This window comes from Acomys russatus, chromosome 28 (genome assembly GCF_903995435.1).
Source record: "Acomys russatus chromosome 28, mAcoRus1.1, whole genome shotgun sequence".
NCBI classification, from domain to species: Eukaryota; Metazoa; Chordata; class Mammalia; order Rodentia; family Muridae; genus Acomys; species Acomys russatus.
Genome location: NC_067164.1, coordinates 33,895,861 through 33,919,592, shown reverse-complemented (window position 1 = coordinate 33,919,592; position 23,732 = coordinate 33,895,861). Strand labels below are relative to the sequence as shown.

General features: G+C 37.2%; 1 protein-coding gene across 1 annotated transcript; it reads left to right on the top strand.

Moving 5' to 3' along the window:
* The first annotated feature begins 201 nt into the window (after positions 1 to 201).
* LOC127210776 (monocarboxylate transporter 2-like) lies at positions 202 to 23,101 on the top strand. The gene is made up of 4 exons (XM_051170530.1): positions 202 to 238; positions 16,260 to 16,403; positions 18,779 to 19,585; positions 22,824 to 23,101. Exons 1-4 carry the CDS (start codon positions 214 to 216, stop codon positions 23,099 to 23,101), a joined length of 1,254 nt encoding a protein of 417 aa, XP_051026487.1. The 5' UTR covers positions 202 to 213.
* Positions 23,102 to 23,732: the final 631 nt, after the last annotated feature.

The following is a 23,732-nucleotide window of genomic DNA, read 5'->3' as shown; positions in this document are numbered from 1 at the left end:
TCCAGCAGAGGCCCTGAAATGCCAGCGCATCTTCCTGAAGGGATTCAACAACCCCTTCCTCCAGATGGAGGGTGGGGTTGGGTGGTAGTCTGTGGGTCCTTTATCTGCATTGGGTTTTCCTATGCCTTCCCCAAGTCTATCACAGTATTCTTCAAAGATCTTCAGGAAGTATTTACTGTCACCCACAGTCAAATTGCATGGATCTCATCCATCATGATGGCTGTCGTATATGCAGGAGGTAAGGTTCTCAGTGTAAGTTGATTTCTGGAATAATGATATAGCTTTTTAAATCACCACATACTTTACATTAACCATATCCATATACTAAACCTCTTATATATTAACCAGCTAAAAATCAACTGGAAGCCTAGTTAGGACTGCATTTTAATAATTTTGAATGGTTTAGCATGATTTCTCTGTTTACTTATTTTGAGTCTTAATAGGATCTTTGTTGGAATGGAGACTCGTTTGTATAAACGAGTTTTGCGAGATTATCAAGATTCCAAGTGAGTCATTTGCTCTTTGGTTGGAATGAACACAACACTATTAACGTTGACATTATATCTCAGCATGCCAGAGCTGACCACTGTGGTTTCTTTTGAGTGAAAAGGAAATTTTTGTTTCTGTCAGTTTATAAACTCAGAACAGTCTCCATTTGCCCTGCTCAGAGTACTGCCTCCATGTACTTTCTGCACATGCTCAAGGTTTTGTAGGTTGGTAATTCTGTAATGCTTTAGGACTCCCAAAATAATGACATGGTTTTATTTCAATGGCTGCTTCCAATTATATTTTTAGAGTCTCTCTTAAGATGCAAGTCATGAGTGAAAATGGATACATGAAAGCAGCTTGCACTGGGGCATTTGATAATGTAGAATTCTCATTGCTATGAGACCTATTGTCTTTAAAACCTCTCAACTGCACACAGTCCAGAGTTTATATATAACTTCAAGAGGCAGCTATAGACTCAGAATATAAAAATTTAAAGGCATCACATAAATTTTCTAATGTCAGTTTTTTAATTAAATACATAAGATAATGTGATCATTAGTGAGATACTTAGAACATTAGAAATAATAACCAATATTTATTTGAATTTGCTGTTGGCTGAGGCCTCATTCCATACTTAAATTGTGTGATCTTTCCACGTCCTCTTACCAGCCTGGGAAATGATTTTCTTCTCTCTGTTCTGGGACTAAGGACTAGAGAAACTAGTTTTCCAAAGTCTGAGGGTTCATTTCTAGATACGAAACTGAGCTGCCAGGCTCCTAGCCACCATGCCGTCTTATTTTTTCATATCTTTCTCTTCATATCAGCAATGTAGCTGAACCAGGCCAAGTCAGTTCCTCTGAAAACCTAATGCAGTGCCCTTGCCTTGCAGGGCTGACATACATTCTACCTGACCCGGAGGCAATACCAGTTATCCTTTAAGATGTCGTCTTGCTAATGTAATACCAAAGTAAACATTTGACCCATGAATAATCCTACTGTATGTGTGTGTGTGTGTGCATCTATGATAAGTTTGTTGTGTCATTGTGTCTTCCATTTTTTGTATTTTAATGCTTCTAGATTAGTCAGGATTTAATAAGATCTCTCCTTTTCTCATATTTCATTTTTATTCCAAAGCTGATCATCAATCAGGGTTTTTACCAAACAAAGCCATGATCGTTATTATATCTTTTACAGATCACGCTACTGATCAGAAATGCCAGCAAGGGTGAAAAAAATAAAAAAGAATTGTCTGAGAGGTACATTTAGGACCTCGAGTTGAAATAATTGCTATTTAATCTGGCACAAAATGTGGACGATGGGGACATACCTAAGATATCATCTAGTTTGGAGCTTGGTTGAAAGAACAGTAATGTCACTCTGGGGATTAGGTATACAGGAATGGTGGAGATTGGTCTGGTGTATTTGGATGATGCTTACTGCCTGCTGTCTCTGTGCCCCACCTTGCCCCTTGCCTAATAACCTGCTTGACCAATAAGAGCCCATCATACCTGGGCAGGCCAAATGGTATAGGCATGGCAAAAATTCCTGGGCTTTTGGGGAGACAGAGAGACTCTTGGGAGAAAGGACCAGAGAAGAGAGGAAGAAGGCAGCTATGCCATGGATTAGTTGAAGGAGAAACACGTGGCCTGCATGGATGGAGGGTTTGACACAGATAAAGAGCATTACAAAGTATTTTGGATTATGGATGAAGGCAGCTCCATAGAAATTATTAGAAACAGATGTCATGGGATTGAGGCAGGTATCCCCTACCTGATCCAGTGTGGGAAGTAGTTTAGGGGATTACTATATGCCCTGCCCCAGGTTAAGTAAGGCTGTTTTAAAATATTATAGGTGCCTTTCTCTTGATTGCTAGTGGCTTAGAAAATATCACTGTAATTATAATTATAGGCTTAATAATACACATTAGGTAACACAGATAATTTAACCACCACACAGGACTATGAACCAGTTTCAGGAGTTTGAGTGAACCTGAATTTGTATTTCCAATTACTTTGATGTCATCTGTGATGCACAAAGCTGAGGGTGTGAGACTGTGCTCTGCAGTAAGTGCTCTAGTGTGGTAATGTCTAAAGAGAGCTCAGAGGGAGACATGAAGATGCTTCACTTCGCACATGATGTTCATCTAGAGCATCCGTCACAGTGCCCTGATGAGCTGGGTGCGGCTGCTCATGTCAGCATTTGGTAGTCTGAAAGATGAAGATTGGCTTGAGTTCAGAATATCCTGGGTTACATAGTGAGTTCTAGGCTAACCTGAAAAAAAAAATGGACAGCAATAAAAAATGAACATGATAGTTTATTTTTAGTCATAATAGAATTCCACAGGATCTCCCTATCTGCATCTAAACCAGGCAAAAAATTATTGTGTTTTCCATTCAAAGAATATTGATAAGGCACACACATAGCAAATAATGGCATTTCTTATGCATGAGGAGGCCATGAGGTCTCATCCCCCTCAGCTCCCCACATCCAAGGAGAGCAGTACTGAGTGTGATTCCTCTCAAAAATAACGAATAGTCTGCTGCTAGGGAATACACAGACAAACAAATGTATGTATACATATGACATTAGAACAATGTGAAAGGAAGGCTCTAAAATTACTATTTAAACAGAAAATATACAATTGTTACACTGCATTGTAATAAAATTAACAAATTGTACATTTAAACAAACCAGTAATTAAATAACCACAGGGATAAAACAAATTATCATTTAATACAATGATTCAAATTATATCAGCACATGTTTAGAATTTGTGATCTTGTCCCTTCTTATTGGCTAAATGGAACAAAATATAGAAAGACAAAGTGTAGAAGTTAGACATCTGAAAAAAGCGGGGTGCAGTGCTTGGGTTATTTAAAGCACATGCAGATTAGAAGCATTAACATTCCTTCAGTGTGACAGTCTTGAAGTATTTGAGTTAGTAAACGTACTACTTACTTTACACATGTGCCTTGCTCTTTGTAGTGGACCATATAAAATCTAAGTGACTTTGGCACTCCCTCTAATAATCCACTTTAATTCATTGGTAACATCGGAAGAGCCAGTCTCAGGTAACATACCCTTGCTACAACAAAAGGAAGTTTTTTATAATGACTTAGAAAATTAGCGGGAGGAAAATTTGTAGTTAGATTGGATTTTTGTCCAAAGAGTGATTTTTTTCCTGTGTGTGTGACTTTTATGTTTTCATGTACACACATACTTTACAAAGGAAGAGTAAGAACTGCCTGCTTCAGTTTTCTGACTGTTAACATGAAACTAACACCAGGCTATACTCTGCAGGCAGAGATTCTTCATCCCATATAATTGTTGCAGAGGATCAGTTCATTCACTGTAATCTATAGCTAATGACATATAATAATATTGATTAAGGAAATAAAGCTGGGAGAAATGGAATATTCAGCGGTGAATGAAACTAGTCTCTAATGACTATTCTGTTTATGGGTGCATGATGCAGATCTTAAAAACAGCAACTGCTGTCTGTTTCTAGATATCACAAATTTTAACACTTTTCCCAACTGATAATCATCCATCCTCTTTAAGTGCACAGCCACATCTCTGTTCCTCACTATTTTAAGATAGGCCTGTAATTCACACTAAGTTGGTTGTTTGATGTCCTTTTCTGGAAAAAAATGAAAACAACTTCATTTGTCATATTACTGTAATATAACGTTTAATTATTCTTGTTTTTTTCTAGCCTTGTTGCGACTTAAAACAACAAAACTGTCATCTTGTCTATAATATGACAGGGAATTATTTGAGGGTTATTCTGTCTTATACTGTAACACTTCTAGGCAGTTGTCTTTTGTGTACTTAAGGACAGAATTTTGTACAATCTAAACCAGACAACTATTAATCCACCGTGTTAATTGTTAATTGTGTATATTTAGTGTGACTCTAAGCCAGTAAAATTAACTTTTCTTTTCCCAGAATCATAAAACTAAGCAAACATCCTACAGCACATATAAAAAAACTATGAAGGGATATTTAGGCATTATTAAATCACACCATCATCCCATCTACAAATCTACTTCCTGTCTGTTAAGACCAGTGCTTTACACTAGAGTATCAGAAAGATTTGCAGGTCTTTAAATTAGTATGCGTTCCATTGTTCATGGGATAAAATTTGAATCGCATCCATGGGCCTCCTCTTCTTTTTGAAATATTTTTACATATATATTTATATTATTATACATATATACAATAAACTACCTATAACCAGAAATGACACAATCAGGAATTATATAAAGGGTACAATCTTAATGTTTTGGCTATTTGTTATGTGGCAGCCTTGAAGAAAACATCTTTTCTATCTTGGTGAGTCTAAAATTCAGAGTGTAAATCAATCTCCATCACGTCTTGTCATTATCAACTTAAAACACCTGTCTAGACCTAAAAACATCTTAAGCCCTAAACAACTAAACTTCATTGTAAAACTAAGCTACCTGGCCTACAACCCCATCAGAGACTTGAGAAGGAATAAACTTGATTACCTGAGTATGCCGGGAGTGCAGGTTAGTAGCTTTCCAAATGAGAAGATGACAGAGACAGTTTGCTACCTGAATAGTCACCCAAAATTATGATGTTGGAGCATCTTCTTCAGCCTTCGGGCCCAATATATCTGACAGACATGTTAGTCAGGCAGGAACTATTGAGAACTTGCTTCCCCTGTCTTCTTAACTGGCTCTTGATTGTAGATAGGAATACAAGCAAGCAACTGAGGCATTTCCTTCGAGTTTTACTTTGTATATTACTCGCACTTACTTTTTTTTATCATTTGCTTTTAGACTATAAGCACTTGTGTAAAAAGCCAGTCCGGGTGTTATGGCCCTTAAAACATCTGTATTAGGAAAGTGGACACCGGCATGTTTTTGGAGTTTGATGCTTGCTTAGTATTCTCAAATCAGTTTGCTCCAGGTTTAGTGAAGGACCCTTTCTCAAAAGCTAGAGCAGAGAACAACTGAAGAAGGCATCTGACATCATCCTCTGACCTTCACATGCACAAGTTCATGCACATAAACACATTGTACATAGGTACTTTCAGGTACACACACACACACAGTATATTATACACACACATGTATTACATACACACAGATATATTACACACGCACACAGTAGGCTAACTAGTGTCTTCACCGTTAATTAAATATTGGGCAAACAATGTATATGGATTGTTTCATTAGATATTAAACTGGGAGAACTGTAAAGTACTAGTCCAATGCTTTAGCTACTTTATCCACTTTAAAACATTCACATTTCTTGTAATCATAATGTTGGACTGAAGGCATTTCTGTAAGATGTGCCACACTTAAGTTTGCAGAATGAATATTTAAACTTCTTGATTGGGACAGCCAAAAGAATAAACTAAAAATGGGAGTGAATATCACAGAACTGGAACAATTTATTGTTAAATGTGTGTTTATAATATTTAGGGGTTTGGTTTCACTTTCATAGCAATACAAACATTTGTTCCCTCAGTGTCTGGCAATAGGTTCATGATTCTTGGAGCATTTTGATGTATAAGCTTTCTGCTCATGCTCTGCATGTGGTTCATTGTATTGTGACTTGTGAGATCTGACTAGCCTTGGCATCCCTTCAAGTAGTCTACAACTACCACGGAACACAGTACTCCACCTTTACTCTTGGTGTTGTTTGAAGCATTTGCCGATTTTCTGTTATTACTTTTACCTTTTGACTAGCTAAGAAATAGTTTAATTTTTTCTTTAGTAATCATAACAACAACAAACATTAGTTCAGTTTAGTTTGATTATTAGATTTATTTCTGAAAAATATATGTCTCTACCTCTTCTTCCACAAAGATCCCTGACCATAAGGCACTGCATTGTACAAGATACACGTCCACCCATCCACCCATCCATTAATCCATATATACATGCACATATATAAAAACCACATATAGAAAGAAGAACCACAGTGCAATCAGGAATTTCATTCATATTACATTCTAATGATTTGGCTGTTTGTATTTGGCAACCCTGATGAAAACATTTTCTTATCTTGGTGAATCTACAATTCTGAATGTAACTTAATATCTGTCATATCTCATCTCTATCAACTCAAACCATCTATCTAGACCAAAAAACATCTTAACCCCCAGAACACCAAATTTAATTTGGTCTTCAACCCCATCAGAGACTTGAGAAGGAGCAAAATCAATAACCTGAGTAAACATGAAGTACAGGTTAGAAGCTTCCATATTTAAAAAAACAAAAATGACAGAAACAGTTTGCTGCCTGGAGAGTCACCCATAACTCTCCAAAACACTGAAGCCTAATCTTCGGCCTTCTGGCCCAGTATGTCTAACCGACATATTTGTGAGGCAGGAACTATTGAGGACTTGCTTTCCCTGTTTTGGCAGAGTTTGGCAGTTGACTCTGCCTGCATCCAAGCTTGCCAAGTTTTAGGGAGAATTCTGTCAGTGGTCAAAATGAGGCCATTTTGCCCAGTGGCTTGTTTGCCTCATTAGAAGGTATCTCCATAAGGAGGCTCAATGATGCTTATCATCATCCCTGAGGTAGGCTATGTGCTGCCAGGTATCCAACTGTCTTAATGTCAAAGAATCATTAAAACAATATAAACATCTTTAAATGCCACATTCTATAGGACTCTGAGGTTTTTGAAGACTTTAAATATTTTACCTTATCTGTCTATAGAATCATACCTATCTGTTACATCTAGGATGTATAGTCTTGTGATATAAATAGACTAGTAATTAAAATGATCATGATTTGGTCAGTTGACAATTCACTTATCTAACTTACTTATCCTAAACATCCTTCAATAGGATGTTCAAAGAATTGAAGGTAGGCCTTGTATTCTACTTGTGTGGTATGGCTGTATGGCTGTCTCTTTGTTCTGTTGACAATGTCTTCCACCTTACATAAGCCTCTAGCTTGATGAGGTCCCACGTATTAATTGTTGATCTTAGAGCCTGGGCTGTTGGTTTTTTTTTTTTTTTTTTTTTTTTTTAAAGAAAGTTATCTCCTGGGCCAATGAGTTCTAGGCTTTTGCCCACTCTTTCTTCTAACATATTTAGTGTTTCTATTCAGGAAGTTGATGTCTTTAATCCACTTCATCCATAGTTTTGTACAGGGTGATAAATATGGATCTATTTGCATTTTTCTTACAAGTAGACATCCAGTTAACCAGCACCATTTGCTGTCTTTCTTCCATTGTATGGCTTTGGCTTCTTTGTCAAAAACCAAATAAACATAGGTACTGGCATGGTACTGGCATAGAAATGGGCCAGGTGACCAATGGAATAGAATTGTACCCCATTTTTTATTTTGATCATTTGATTTGATGGTGTTTAATTTCTTGGGTTCTTTATTTATTTTGGATATTAGCCTTTTGTTGGATGGAGGGTTGGTGAGGTCTTTCCCAGTCGATAGGCTTTGTTTGTTCTGTTGACAGCATCGTCTGCCTTACAGAAGCTTCTCAGCTTCATGAGGTCACATTTATTAATTGTTGATCTTAGGGCCTGAGCTGTTGGTTTTCTATTCAGGAAGTTGTCTCCTGGGCCAATGAGTTCAAGTCTTCTCTTCATATTTCTTCTAACATATTTATTGTATCTGGTTTTATGCTAAGATCTTTAATCCAATTGGACTTGTGTTCTGTACAGGGTGATAAATATAGATCAATTTATGTTTCTCTACATGTAGACATCAAGTTAGACCAGCACCATTTGTTGAAGATGCTATGTTTTTTCCATTGTATGGATTTGGCTTCTTCGTCAAAATTCAAGTGTCCATAGTTACATGAGTTTGTTTCTGGGTTTTTGATTTGATTCCATTGATAAACCACCCTAATTATATGACAGTACCATGCTGTTTTTATTACTGTTGCTGTATAGTACAGCTTGGGATCAGGGATGGAAATTACTCCAGAAGATCTTTTATTGTATAAGATCATTTTAGCTATTCTGAGTTTTGTTTTCTAAACTAATTCTATGAGGTCACAGTACTTGATACCTAAACCACACAAAGACTCAACAAATAAAGAGAATTTCAGACCAATTTCTCTTATGAATACTGATGAAAAAATACTCAATACAATACTTGCCAACTGAATCCAGGATCACAGAAAAATGTCTGTCACCATTACCAAGTATGCTTCATCCCAGGCATTCAAGGGTGGTGCACTATAGAGAAATTCATCAATGTAATCCACCATATAAACAAATTGAAAGAAAAAAACATATGATCATCTTCTTAGATGCCAAAAAAGCATTTGACAAAATCTAACACACCTTTATGTTTAAAATCCTGGAGATATTAAGGATACAAGGCACATATCTAAACATTATAAAGGCTACATACAGCATAACAGTAGCCAACATCAAATTAAATGGAGAGAAACTAAAGGAAATTCCACTAAAATCAGAGACTATAGAAAGATGCCAACTCTCCCCTATCTCTTCAATATATCACTTGAAGATCTAGCTAGAACAATAAGACAATAAAAGGAGATCGGGGGATCCACATCACAAAGGAAGAAGTCAAAGTATCACTGTTAGCAAATGATATGACAGTGTACATAAATGACTCCCCTCCTGCACGTCCATCAGAGCACTCCTCTAGCTGATAAACTGTGGGAAGCTGAAGCTATCACCCTCGCTAAGATGGCGCCTGGCAACCAGCCAGGCAAAATGACTTGCAATTCTGCTCCTGGTAAACAAGTCCTTATTTGGGTTGTGGGCCATGCTTTGCTCTGATGTATGCATCCCGCCTTGTCGGGAACCAATTGGAGCTACCGACGTAAGGGCTGCTGATTGGGTGAGGCAGAGGATATAAAGGGGCGCTGGGGTGTTGGGGAGGAGGAAGGAAAGGGAGAAGGAAAAGAAGAAGCTTGCTGAAAAGGTTCCTGAATAAACTGCCTGGAGAAGAACGTTCGGGTCGCGTCCTTATTTTCCGCTGGTCGGAAGGGTCGCGACAATAAACACCTTCAACAACGTGGCCAGATACAAGATTAATTTTTAAAAATTCAGTAGTCTTCTTGGATACAAATGATAAATGGGACGAGAAAGAAATTACGGAAACTACATCCTTCACAATAGCCACAAATAATATAAAGTATCTTTATGTAACTCTAACCAAGCCAGTAAAAGATTTGTGGGAAAAAAAGTTCAAGTCTCTGAAGAAAAAAATTGAAGAAGATATCACAAAGTGGAAAGATCTCCCATGCTTGTGGATTAGGAAAATCAACATACTAAAAACGGCCATCTTACCAAAAGCAATCTACAGATTCAATGCAGTTTCTATAAAAATGTCTACACAATTCTTTACAGACTTTGAAAGATCAATACTCACCTTCATATGAAAAAAAAATTATATATATATATTTATTTTTTAATGGCTCTGTCCTTCTTTGTGCTGTCACCAAGCTACAACCAGTTAGTTGGGGCACACTCTATGCTTAAGCCTTGCTAAATTGTTCAATTAGCATAATCTGATTAAGAGAAAACAAGCAGTATCTTTACCAGTCTACTGCTTCTCATGGCTGTCTTTGTATCTTTAATCAAAGTTCTTCCCCACTTAACCTGCTACTTAATATACATTTCTTTCATTTCTCTATGTTTTTTTCTTCAGAGTCAAGGGTGAGAATTAAGGCCAAGGCTATTATCTTCTGTGCACCCACTTAACTACCTGTGTCCCAGTCTCCTAACATATTTGAAATTTTTCTCTTTTACATATTACACACCAGAATCTATGGTTTTGGAAGGACCCTTCTTCATATATGGGCACTTTATTGTGAGCCTTCAGAAAAAAGCCTTCTCATTTAATTGTTTTAGTCTAGATTGACTGAACAGAGTTTATTAAGATAATTCTTGTTATTCTTTTATTCTGCTGCATAGTTATTGCACATTATGAATAGAATGAAATTTTTTACAGATTTCTATAATCAGCAATGCTTTGTAAAGGAAATCTATCTGGCACTTTCTCAGAAAACTGGGAATAGGGCTTCCTCAAGACCCAGCTATTCCACTCCTTGGAATATACCCACTTATAATTGGGCACTAGCCCAAAAGGCATGTCCCATGAAAGTCTTCACTTACAAGGAGATTGGGATAGATGTGAGGACATCACACTGGGACTCTTAGTAAGAGAAATATAGGAGATGGGGAAATAGAAGGATCCAGAGGATCTTAGAAACCTACCAGAAGAACATTGTAACAGGTGAATCAGGGCCCAGGGGATTCTGTTCAAACTTGCGCTAACCGAGGACAATACAAGTAGTAAGCATCGAGCCCCTACTCTGGTCTACCTAATGGACAGGACGTTCTCCACAGTTATGTGGAGAGCAGGAACTGACTCTGACATGAGCTCCAGAGCAGAGTCCCTCTATCCTCCCTTCAACTCTTTCACAGGACTCCTGAGCTCTGCCTAATGTTTGGCTGTGGGTCTCAGCATCTGTTTAGATTCACTCTAGGGTTGAGCCTCTCAGAGAGGAGTTAGCCTAGGCTCCTGTCTGCAAGCATAACAGAGTATCATTAATAGAGTCAGAGGTTGGTTCCCTCAAGAGGTGGTAGGCCTCAAGATGAGCCAGCCATTGGTTGACCATTCCCTTAATTTCTGCTCCATCTTTATTCCTGAACATCTTGTAGGCAGGGTAAATTTTGGGTTGAAGGTTTTGTGGGTGCATTGGTTTCACCCCGCCCCCTCCACTGGAAGTCCTGCATGGCTATATGAAGTAGACTTCAGGCTCCATATCCCCACGGCTAGGAGTTTCAGCTAGAGTCACTCCCATACCATCCTAGGAATCCTATCACATTGCAGGACTCCAGTTTGTCACACAGATGTTCCCTTCTCTTTCCCAGACCTCTCACCTCCCATTCGCACTCTTCCAACACCAGATCTCCACCCTCATTCCCCTCCCCAATCCACTTCAGTGTCTATTATATTTCCCTTTCTGAGTGACAGCCAAGCATTCTCCTTTGGGCTTTCCTTGTTACTTAGCTTCTTTGGGTCTGTGTATTGTAGTGTGGTTATCCTGTATCATCTGTCTAATATCCACTTTACGTGAATACATACCATGTGTGTCTTTGTGAGTCTGGATTACCTTATTCAGGATGATATTTTCTAGTTCCACCCGTTTGCCTTCAAGTTTCATGATTTATTTGTTTTTGATACCTGAGTAGTAGACCATTGTCTAAATGTACCACATTTTGTTTATTCATTTGTCAGTTGAGGGGCATCTATGTTATTTCCAGTTTCAGGGTATTACGAATAAAGCTGCTATGAACATAGTTGAGCAAATGTCCTTGTGGTTTGGTGGAATATCTTTTGAGTATATGACCAGGAATGCTATAGCTGAGTCATTAAATAGAGAGAAATTTAAAGCAATTCCACTAAAATCAGGGACAAGACAAAGCTGTCCATTCTCAATGTATCTAGTCCACACAGTACTGAATTTCTAGCTAGAGCAACAGAACTATAGGAAATCAAGAGAAGACAAATTGGAAAAGAAGTCAAAGTATCTCTATTCACAGATGATATGATACTATTCAAAAGTGATCCCCCGCCCTTAATTCTACCAGAGAACTCCTACAGCTCAAACAGTTTCAGCAAAATGGCTGGTTACAAAATTAACTAAAAAAGATCAGTTGCCTTTCTCTATACAAGATACGTGGAATGAGAACAAAATTAGGGAAACACCACCATTCACAACAGCCACAAATAATATAAACTGTCTTGGTGTAACTCCAACCAAGCATGAAATGCCTGCATGACAAAGACTTCAAATTTTCCATTCATCTTTATTTGAGTTTGTTATTTCTGCTTTTTTCACCTTTGTTCTTTTAATTTATTTTTTCTTTCTCTTCAAACACATTTAACCTATACCTTATTACTGAAATTCGTGTGAGCCACCAAGCTGCACATCTTCTACCCCAGTATTATTATATAACAGTGTTACAGGAGATTTGATCAAAAGACAGAAGTATCAAAGGATTATAGACATTGACCACTCAGGTGTCTTACCTAGGCTGAGTAGGTCTTCGTTTTAGCTCTAGACAAGTGTCCATTATTAGTAGGCCAGCAGATACCAGCTTTTCTTTTGTATTGTTTTCATAAAGATGGTTGCTACATAATTGTTTAATTCAAACTCTGAAGGTGATGGAGAGTATTTGACTTTAATACCAATATCAGCCAAATATTGAACTTACCAAATACTAAATAATCATAGCACCCTGAAGATCTAGCGGGTTCTCATGCCCTCTTCTGTTCTCCACAGGTACTACACATACATGGTACACAGGCATATATGCAGGCAAACATCCATATATACAAAATAAAAAGTATAATGTTAAAAATAGAGTAATTAATATGTATACTTTTATTATTACAAATGGATATTTGAAAATTCATTTTTTTGTAACCCTAACCTCCATATGTCTGTATTTGGAAATTCAACCTGTAGGATGAATGTTTTTATGAGAAGGAAGGGAGCTCTCTATTTCCTGGTGTATACATATGAACACACGGTGTGATGACATTTTACCTATGAGGAAAGCAATGAGGGATTAACATGAAGATGTACTGTGTGCATACTTGCATCTTTGTCTTTCCATCTGGAGAAATAAGTTTCTTTAAGCCACAAAGTGTCTGGCATTTTGTTATGGCAGCTGCAGCAAACATATGCATTGCCAAAGTGTTATTCATGATGAAAAGTTTAACCTTCTTGCAGGTTTTATGTGCCTGTGACCCCTTAGAAATGCAGCCGCAGCTCATTCCAATGTGTTTGAAAGTGGCTTCTCCTAACTTAATTATCAAAAATGGGGACCCACTTGCAAGCTCTTCAGCTACTATCAGCCTTATTTTACATTACATAATATCTGAATTGATTTTACATTCAAATATTTTAAATTCATCTGAAAGAAGATACTGAAAATAAATTATATAATTATCTAATAAAAACCAACTCAAATTGAAATGGTATTGATTCAACATATGTATGTTTGTAAAAAGATTAAAACTATGAACCCATATACTGTCTGAGATATTTTAAAAATAAATTGCTGTAATAAGCAGCTAATTATAACTTACCATGTGAAGACATGATAAAAGACATTATTTCATTAAGTGTGTGTGAATAGTTTAAACAGGTATTTTTATTGGGTGTTATTATTAGTCTTGTCTTCAAATTTAATGAAAGATAAAGGTATATACTATTAAAATATAACCTAGTTAGTGTCCACACTCAGAAAAATAAATGCTTTATTATTTCCTATGTACATATACAGATATTTATACATTATATCACAGATATATAAAATTTTAATGAATGAGGAGATACAGCTCAGATAATGCATACAATAAGTTTTAGATGTCTACTGGTACAGTGTCAATGATGGCAACTCACACTATGTTGCATACCTGACATTCCTTAAGAGTATCCAGAGACCAAGGACATAAATATACCACAACACAAAATATGAATATTACAGGCACAAATGTTTATGATATTTTGGAAGCCATGAGATTGAATTAGACAGGTGTATTTCTAGAAGCATCATGGCAGTGTCATATAAAACTAGTTTTGAAACATAGACAAAAGAAACATTACCTTTTTAAGGATAATGAAAGCAACATTTTATCCAAATTCATGGAGTACCCCCCATGCTTAATACATCTCGGAAGAAAAATTTCCATAATCACACACATATTTCAGCATTTCTTGGAAGTAGGTGTATTAGTTACTTAAAATAAATGTATCTTGGAAACACAAATTATATGCTCTTATTGATTAATCGACTATATCCATATATATGTGCATGTCTCACAGCCGGAGATGTTTGGAACTTTGTCAAGCAGAGCTTCAACAGCTGTTCTGGATGTCTAGAGATCATGCTGGACAGTTGGAGGTCTCTGGAACTTTGCCAAGCAAAGCCTCTATGACTTATCCTCATGTCTGCGACAAATTATCTATAACTGAGATTAATAATTACTGATCACAATTTATTCTGATTGTCTCTTTCTTTTTCACTCAAATCTATTTCAATTTAGCTATATGCCTTCAAAGAAGGATGCTTATTTTCTAATTAATAGGGTCATGTTAAGTACTATATAATGTGCAATTTTTTGTTTTCATCACATCGCCAAGGGACCTTTACCATATTAAGAACACAATTCCGTTCCATTCACCCATCTTAATCATTTATCCTTCAGTTTTGTTTCCCAACCCCACTGTTTTGGAATATGTGTATTATATTAATTAGGTCTTTAAAAATGTTCTCTTCTGCTGATTTAAGTACAAGGTTTTTTATTGTGTTGGAGTCATCTCACTTGAAAATTACATTGTAACTAATTGTACTTGCATGAATGAATGTGTGTATATTAGTAACAGAATTTCAATATATGTTAACTTTATCATATAAATATTCTCAAATGCAGCATGAATGGATGCAAGAAAATTTGAAATTGTACTACAGGTTAAGAATTTATTTTTCTAGACCAGATTTTGAACCTCAATTCTGACCTAGTGTGTATTTATTTCCCTTAAAACAGTATCCCTAGTTTCGTATGAAATATAATTTTAAGTTACAGATGGGATTTCAAAGGAAATATTTTCTAGATGGGCAGACTGTATAAACAGACTTTCATCAAATCTGAGTTCAGTTATTAAATTGCATTTGCATTTTTGCAAGACCGAAAATATTGTCCACTAAAGCAAAACACAATGCTTTAAGATTTGTAATTTATATTTTATAACACCTAAGACATGATCTCCGCACATAATTAAATATGCATTATTTTAATGACCTTAATTATTTTTGAATGCTTATACTTGCATATACATTCACACAAATGCACTGGAAAATATATGTTAAATAAGCTCTGACATTTCTTCCTGAAGCTTCTTAGGTAGGATCGCCTCATCCTGTGGGCAGCTTCATCCAAGAAGCCGCCCTCACTCTGTATGGTTTTATGCTGCTGCGTTCATGGTGTTGTGACAATAGGTCACATAATGAACATTGGAGTGAAGTCAGGATTCATTTTCATATTCTTTAAAATGGGAATTTATGGTCATGGAAATCATAGGATTTAATACAAAGTCCAAGCATGTGTAGCATGATAGCTGTACTAGTGATGTGCGATTGCCATGTGGATAGCAACAGCCAGCATCTTAAACGAAGGAAACGTGGGCGTAAACGACAGCTCAGCATATACAGGGGGAGGAGGTGTCCCTCAGTCACAGTCCTAGGGGAGAGGAGTAAGGGGGAAATGGGAGGGGGGGGGATGGCAGGATACAAGGGATGGGATAACCATTGAGATGTAATGTGAAGAAATTAATAATAATAAAAAAAAGACAGCTCAGAGGTAGTTCAAGCCCCTGAGAACCTGACACCTCATTATGGCCCCTAAGGGCAGCATACACCATGCATGTGAGTGTCCACACACACACACACACACACACACACACACACACACACACACACATATTTTAAAAGTAAGTAAAATAAAATAGCCCTTCAGCTGGAAGTGCCAATGCTTCTCCCTAGTTCCAGATGATCAGACCTTTGAGACAGGATCACCTTGGCCCAGGAATGCAATGTAAAACAAAAGTTAAATACAGATCAGTCAATGTGGTATATTGGATAGCCACAATTATGTGGGAATTTATCTTCCTTGATCACCAAGCTGCAGTTTCTCAGCATTCAGAACAAGGAATATTAAGGATAAACGTTTGACCCTCTCAACTAATATGTTTTAATCACTTGTCTACCTCAGGTCCCCTCAGTAGTGTATTGGTGAATAAATATGGCAGCCGGCCAGTGGTGATGTGCGGAGGGTTATTGTGCTGTGTTGGAATGACCTTAGCTTCTTACAGCAACACTGTGACAGAACTTTACCTCACTGCTGGCGCCACTACTGGTAAGCCAGGTTCTTTTTTCATGAAGACTGTTGGAGAGTGATGAATAAGAAACAATTCTTAATGTTCTGTTTGAGTTTGTTATTCCAAAACAAGTCTATTCTGGGGTGTTTTTATCTGATGCATTAAAATAGTAGCTACAGTAGGACCAAACATTTCACTTTGGGAAGTATTTTTTTAAAAGTCCTCATACAGTTATGTGTGTGTCGTCCTACAGATATGGAAACAGAAGCAGCTTGAGTTGTTTTAACTTGGTCACTTTTTATTCTTGAGCGAGTTGTGGTGGTGGTGTGACTACCTCCTGGTGTAAGAACTCTATAAAACACGTTATTAGTCCTGTTTAGAGTATCTGACTTAGCAATAATAATAAGTTAAAACTTGTGTCAAGTAGATAGTTTAAGATAACACTGGTCAAACATGAACAGAAAAGCCTTGCCAAGTGTGCTTTTAGCTCTTGCGCATTAGTCTGTCTCTCCCTTGGTGAAGTACTTACAAGCACTCTCGCAGACCTTGAGAATGACAACACTGTGACATCTGAGGGAGTCCCTTTTACTCAAAGCCACCTATACTATTCAATATTTGTGTTCCTTATCAATAATTTTGATTAAAAACCTACGCTTCACATTTTAAGAAAAAAGAAAGTCTTCTGTATAGCTAAGAATACATCAACATTTTGTATTTTTGAGTGGAGGTCAATCTAAATTTATGCATATAAATCTTTGATGAAGAAAATCATAAGCTTTAGAGGCCAGTGAATAGTACCCATTGTGGTACATGCTTATAAAACCAGCACTGGAGAAACTGGAGCAAGAGACTGTGAGTCTTCTGGTAGCTTGGGCTGCAGAGTGAGTGCAATACACACCTGGGCTACATGCTGAGAACAAAGAGCTACAATAATATTGATGATAATTCTTTGCTTTTGGAACCACGTTTTGTCCCTCTGAATTTTTTGTATGGCAAAACATTTTTTTATATATTTTAAATATCAAATCTAAGTATTTCATATCAGAGCTAAGCATTGTTTTAGAGAGACTGTCCGTATGTCCTGTATACAGATATCCTGATGTTCCTGTATCTCAGCAGAGAAGACAAAGAAGGTGTAGTAAAGATGCCATGGCTTTGATGTTCCTGTGTTTGAGCTGTCAGTAATTTCACTGCTATTTCAGCTTCTTTTGTTTGAGTCTCAGAGGCCTGGTATTTCTAGAATGAACCACTGTGTGGTATTTTTTACCTGCCCATAAAGTGATGAGAATCAGCCAATTACACCCTTTCTGCATATCTCAATGATGTGCTTAAGGGACGTTGGAAAGGTTGCATCCTGTTTTTCCCTAAAGTATGGTTTTGGTTCATCCCACAGCTTTCAGAGGAAATTAAAGTCAGCAAACATCATCAAGCGTTGGAGTACTTGTACCTAGTGCTGTGACCCCAGACGCTGAGTACTTAGCTACTTAGGAATACGGTTTCCGTTTATCCAAATGAGTAGGATGAAGGATTCTTACCTTAATACTGATTTTAAAATAGAATAGTACCAGCGCTAGTGTAGCGGAAGAGTTTATTGTAAATCAGTTATATGCTTTTAAAGCATTATTCATCTAGAGTAGAGTCATGTCTCGGTGATCTGCAAGATAACCTGTCTCTCAAAGATGGAACCATCAGGGCCAAGGATCTCATGGTTGGCACTTGTCCCCAATGAATCAACCAAGACTCCTGAAGATAAACTATACTCCAACTCATAAAAGGAAATCATTTCTAATTAGGCCATGTGTAGATCTCTAGACAATAAATTTAGAATGTGGTAGATGTGCATTGAAATAATGAAAGAAATTATTTCTCAATTTTATTCTTGTATGGCATTGGAAGAAATATGTGATGATGCAGAAGATAGTTAAAAATTGTGACTGTTTTAGTCTGTTTATAATTTGTTTTACTGTCAGAGCATAGTAGACCCAATCTGAAATCTCACCAGAAATAAATGTAGCTTATTTATTTGCATATAAGTACATATGAGAAGGGCATCACTAATTTATCTGTGGGATTATATTATTATGATTTAGGGTTCGTAATTTTGTCCTCACTATACCCTTCTTAGATATTTTTTCATACCTTCAGTAGTTCCTTAATTCTGCACCTTGAAACAAGGACTTTGAAATATTCCTACTAGGTTTAGTTATGAAAACCAATTTGGGTATTTTTTGTACAATTACAATTGTATTTATAAACTTCAAAGATTTCAACTCCCTGAAGTATGTATGATTGTCTTACACTCTATCATGGACCTTTGAAAAATTTCTTTGGTGAGTGACATAATGTGCTTGTGTTTTCTTTTCCCCTTTGTCTTGTTTTTTGATTTGTTTCTTTGTTTTGTTTTGTGTTTCAGGCTTAGGATTAGCATTCAACCTGCAACCAGCCTTAACGATAATCGGACAGTACTTTTACAGGAAACGCCCCTTGGCATTTGGCTTAGCCATGACTGGAAGTCCTGTTTTCTTAAGCACCCTGGCTACTCTAAGTCAGTTTCTAAATGGCTACTATGGCTGGAGGGGAAGCTTCCTCATTTGGGGAAGTGTGCTTTTACACATCTGTGTGACTGGATCCCTCATGAAACCAGTCTCGAAAACTTCACCTGCCTCGTCTAGTAAAAGTAAGATTGTTTCACAATCTGAGCAAAATGAGAAGAAACCCAAGTTAACAGTAGGAGACAGGATTAATAAGTTGTTAGATTTTAAGCTATTCAAGCACAGAGGATTTATGATCTACGTTATTGGAAATTCCATTATGTTTTCAGGGGTCTATGGCCCTATTTTATTCTTGACTCCATATGCTAAGAGCAGAGGAATAGATGATTCCTCAAATCTATTGCTGCTTGTGATGGCTTTTTTCGATATGTGTGCTCGGCCTATTGGAGGATTAATAGCCAACACTAAGTTTATCCGTGCACGGGTCCAGTATTACTTCAGCGCATCAGTCCTCTTCACTGGCATATGCACTTTCCTCTGCCCCCTGGCAGACAGCTACATAGCTTTGGTGATCTACTCTGTATTTTTGGGGCTTGGAGTTGGAAGCCTTTCCTCTGTCATCTTCGAATCTCTCATGGACCTCGTTGGACCTGCTAGGTTTTCCAGTGCCCTGGGACTCGTCACACTCATAGAGTGTGGCCCACTTCTTTTCGGTCCTCCTTTTGCTGGTAAGAATTCTCTCTTTGGTTGGTGCTTCTGTCTCTGTAAGCCCCTATGGGTCTGTGTTAGTCTACTCAGTTGGCCTTCTTGCAGTGCCCCTACACACAGGTAACCGATGATGGGCAGTTTGATCTTCATGTGAATCCCTTAATAAGTTGAGCGGGTGCTGTCTTTGACATGGACTCTGTTGCCTGCTTTTGCTTACTTCACCCTACCTAGGCTGCCTGGCCTAGCCTCAGGGGAGGAGGAGCAGCTCAGTCCTGATGTTACTTGGTATGCTGGTGTGAGTTAGTAAGGGAGGGGCGTCCCTTTCCTGAGGACAAGGGGAAAAGGAATAGAAGGGAGAAGGTGGGAAGGAGTGACTGGGATGAGAGGAGGGAGAGGGCTCTGATAGGGATGTAAAGTGAATATTTAAATGAAAAATAAATGTTACAAAATATTTGTCATCCAGGACAGCAGAATGAAGAGAATCATTCTCTGTGAACAAGTACGTTATTTGCCATGATTAAGTGCTTTCTTAATTTACTAAATGATTAATGTAAATAACTCTAGTTGTCTAAAAGACTGGAGATATTTTACACTTGAAAATTTCATAATTGGGTGATTTAACCCAAAATTTAAGACCCTGGGATTACAAAGGTATGAACATAAGTTGGATTGATAATGTGTACCATTCTTTGGGATTATCATGTATATCAGGCATTTTATGATTTTAAGACTATATACATGTCTAAAGTGTGGCTAATATTAGTGAACAGGTGATTGTTTTTCTTACATAAAGTGAGCAAAAGTATAACATAATATCCTGAAAGGATTAGAATTTGGATTTTTATGATATTACATTAGCCACCTAATGTAGATACACTTCAATATGTTTGGTGCAGACTAGAGATGAAGGAACATGCATTCCTGTTTAGTTTTTTGAGTAAATAATGTCTGCTGCATATTTATAAATGAGAGATGAGATGTAGTTTTCCTCATCTGAAATTGTTTCAAAGATAACTGTGGAACTATCTATCCTAAAATTCCTACTAATGAAACCACATCAAGAAGTTGAGAAAAAGGCCTAAATTTTTTCAGATGCAGGAGGGATGGGGAGAGAAAAGGAGAGGAGAGAAAAATCAGGACAAAAATAAATAATACTAGAAGAAAAAAGGGAGGGAGAGACATGGGTAAAATAGTCATTCTATACTCAGTGGGTTTGGTTGGTTTTCCTATGGATCGCTTTGTGGCTTCCTTTTGAAAAATATTGGGAGTACTCTTGGATACTATGGGAAACAGCTCTACTATTTAAACGCAAATGTCAAATGCATCCCATGCTTGATTTAAGTTAAAACCTTCTTTAGTGTTCCATGTTTAAATATTTTTGATGGTGGTGATGATGGTGCTAATGGTTATTCCCAGTGGGACTTCCCTCCCTGTCACTGCATGTGTATAATGAATACAGCTCATTCATTCAGGGTCTCTGTCTACCCCCTGGTGCTCAGAGTCATGTGATGTAAATTTTCTACAATGTATGTGTGATGCTTACTCAAGCTCACTGAACCCTGATTGCTCCATCCTAATTGTTCCTAATTAAAGCAGAGTTTTCTGAAATAGTTGTATTTCACAAAGCTCGATTTAGTACTAACTGTAATATTGTCAAAATGCTGGAGAGCCTGGTAAAGAGGTGCACTCGAGGGTCTACACCACAATCCCTTGGGGTGTAAGTGCTATGTAACAAACATGCTAATGTCAAAGTTTGTCCTTAGGACGTATTAAGAAGTTAATGCTCACATGAGGAAAATGAAAAATTAAACATGAGCTAAAAAATGTTTTAGACTCAGCTAATCTTTAGCTTTAGTGCCATCAGAATAGTTTTAAACAAATGGAACAAACAAATAAGTTCTTCCAGGCTAGTTTGCAGATTCAGTAAAACGAAGAAGGTATTTAACCTCCAAAGTGGCACAGCACCTGTCTGTAGAAGAGATTGGGTGAATCCATTCTGCAACATGGTTAAGAACATGAGCTATGATGAGAGTCATTTAAGACAACCTCAGTCTCCAAGTGAGTCCCCTAGAAAAGGAAGTGGGGACTGTCTCTGACATGGACTCTGTTGCCTGGTCTTGGATTACTTCCCCCTAGCAGTTTGGCCTTGCCAGGCCACAGAAGAAGAGAATGTAGGCAGTCTAGATGAGACTTGATAGGCTGGGGTCAGTTGGTAAGGGAGGAAGGCTTTCCCTTTCTGAGGACTAGGGGAGAGGGATGGAGGGTAGAGAGAGGGAGGGTAGGACAGAGAGAAGACGAGGGAGCGAGAGAGGTGTGGAGGGAGGCAGGAGGCTACCATCAGGATGTAAAGTGAATAAATTTAAAAAATAAATTTCAAAAAATGTTTACAATCTTGGGAGTGGAGAGAGACAGCCCATCTGTTAAGAGTACTTGCTGCTCTTCCACAGGACCCAGGTTCAGTTCCTAGCACCCACATTAGAGAGCACACAATGGCTTGTAACTCCAGCTCTAAGAGATCCATCCTCCTCCTCTGGCCTCCCAGGGCACATGCAAATACATGTGAATGAACAACAGGAGCACGCGCGCACAGACACACACACACACACACACACACACACACACACACACACACAAATAGATCGTTTAAAAAAATAAAAAGCAACCAAGCCTTATTTTGGTCATTGTAATAATGAAAAATTAAAAACAGAAGAGTCCATAGTGCACAGAGCCCTTCAGAGTGATGCTGATGGATAACGTCACAGGTAAATATGAGTCTGTGATGAGCGTGGTGAAGCCATTAGTTAACAGAACCAAAAATTAATTAGTGAACATTTCAAAAGAATGCAACTGTTTCAATATTAATGTAAAGAAACAAAGTAACATGGAGAAATGATGTAATCTCAAAGTGTCTTAAGTAAATTAATAAATACACATGAAGCCACGTCTGTATACAAAAATGCCTCATATTCCTATGCCTTAATATACAAACACAGGTATGTCTAAATTTTCTTGATTATACATTTTATTGGCAGAAATAGTTTTCAATAAATCAACATGGTGGTAAAAGGTAAGCCTGTAGATGTCTGCTCACATCTTTACTGAGTGCATATAGAAGTATCATCTGGAATATTTTCTGTACTAAAGTATAATTTGATAATAATTTAAATAAGAGGAATATAGTTTAACTGAGGAAGTTTCTTCCAGATGTTGTGTTATCATTTTATCATGGCCTCTTAAAGGATGTTCTCTGTCTTGTAGGTAAATTGGTCGATTTGACTGGAGAGTATAAATACATGTACCTAGCCTGTGGGACAATCGTGATAATAGCGGGCATGTGGCTATTCATTGGCAATGCTGTAAACTATAACCTTCTCAGAAAGGAAAGGAAGAAAGAGAAACACAGGATGAGGAAAGCAGCTAGGAAGTTGGCCAGAGAAGCTGAGGCTTTGAAACAATCTCTCCACGAAGATACTGTTGTCACATTGTCAAAAGAACCAAGTCCTCTCTTACACAGAAATACCGAAAGTAATATTTAACATGAATTTCACCTCCGAATCAGTGTGTAGGAATTTACTTATGAGTTTCTTTGTGTTTTTCAAAGTGTTGGAAAATATAGCTAAAACAAAAGATCACAATTAATAACAAAATTGTTGTCTTCCTCAATGACATATTACAAATTAATGCTTTAATATTTGTTTGCATGGTTAAAATTTGGATTATGAAAACAGCAAATTCACAAATTGGCTTATTTGCATACATTACATGGGGTGATGAGATGAAAAAGAAGATCTTTAAAAATCTTTCATTGACATTTACTTTTTAACTGTAGAATGAGACCTGCATTCCAGAACCCTGGTTTACTTAAGCATAATTCAGCATTAATTCCATATAATGACTCTTCACAGTTGATTTTTTTTATAGTAAGTTATGAAGTAACTTAAGGACAATCATGTGTCTTTTCACACACAGGGAATCACATATATATCTGCACAAACACTGATCTGGAGCTCATAAATAAATGAATTTGAAAAAATAAAAATATTATTGTAGTCATTTTTAAACCAAAGACTCCTCCAGGGATACAATGGGAATGTGATAGATTTGTGTTCACCTTTACAGTTTGAATTAAACCTTTCAGTATATGGTGAAAATCAAAGTGCTGTTAAC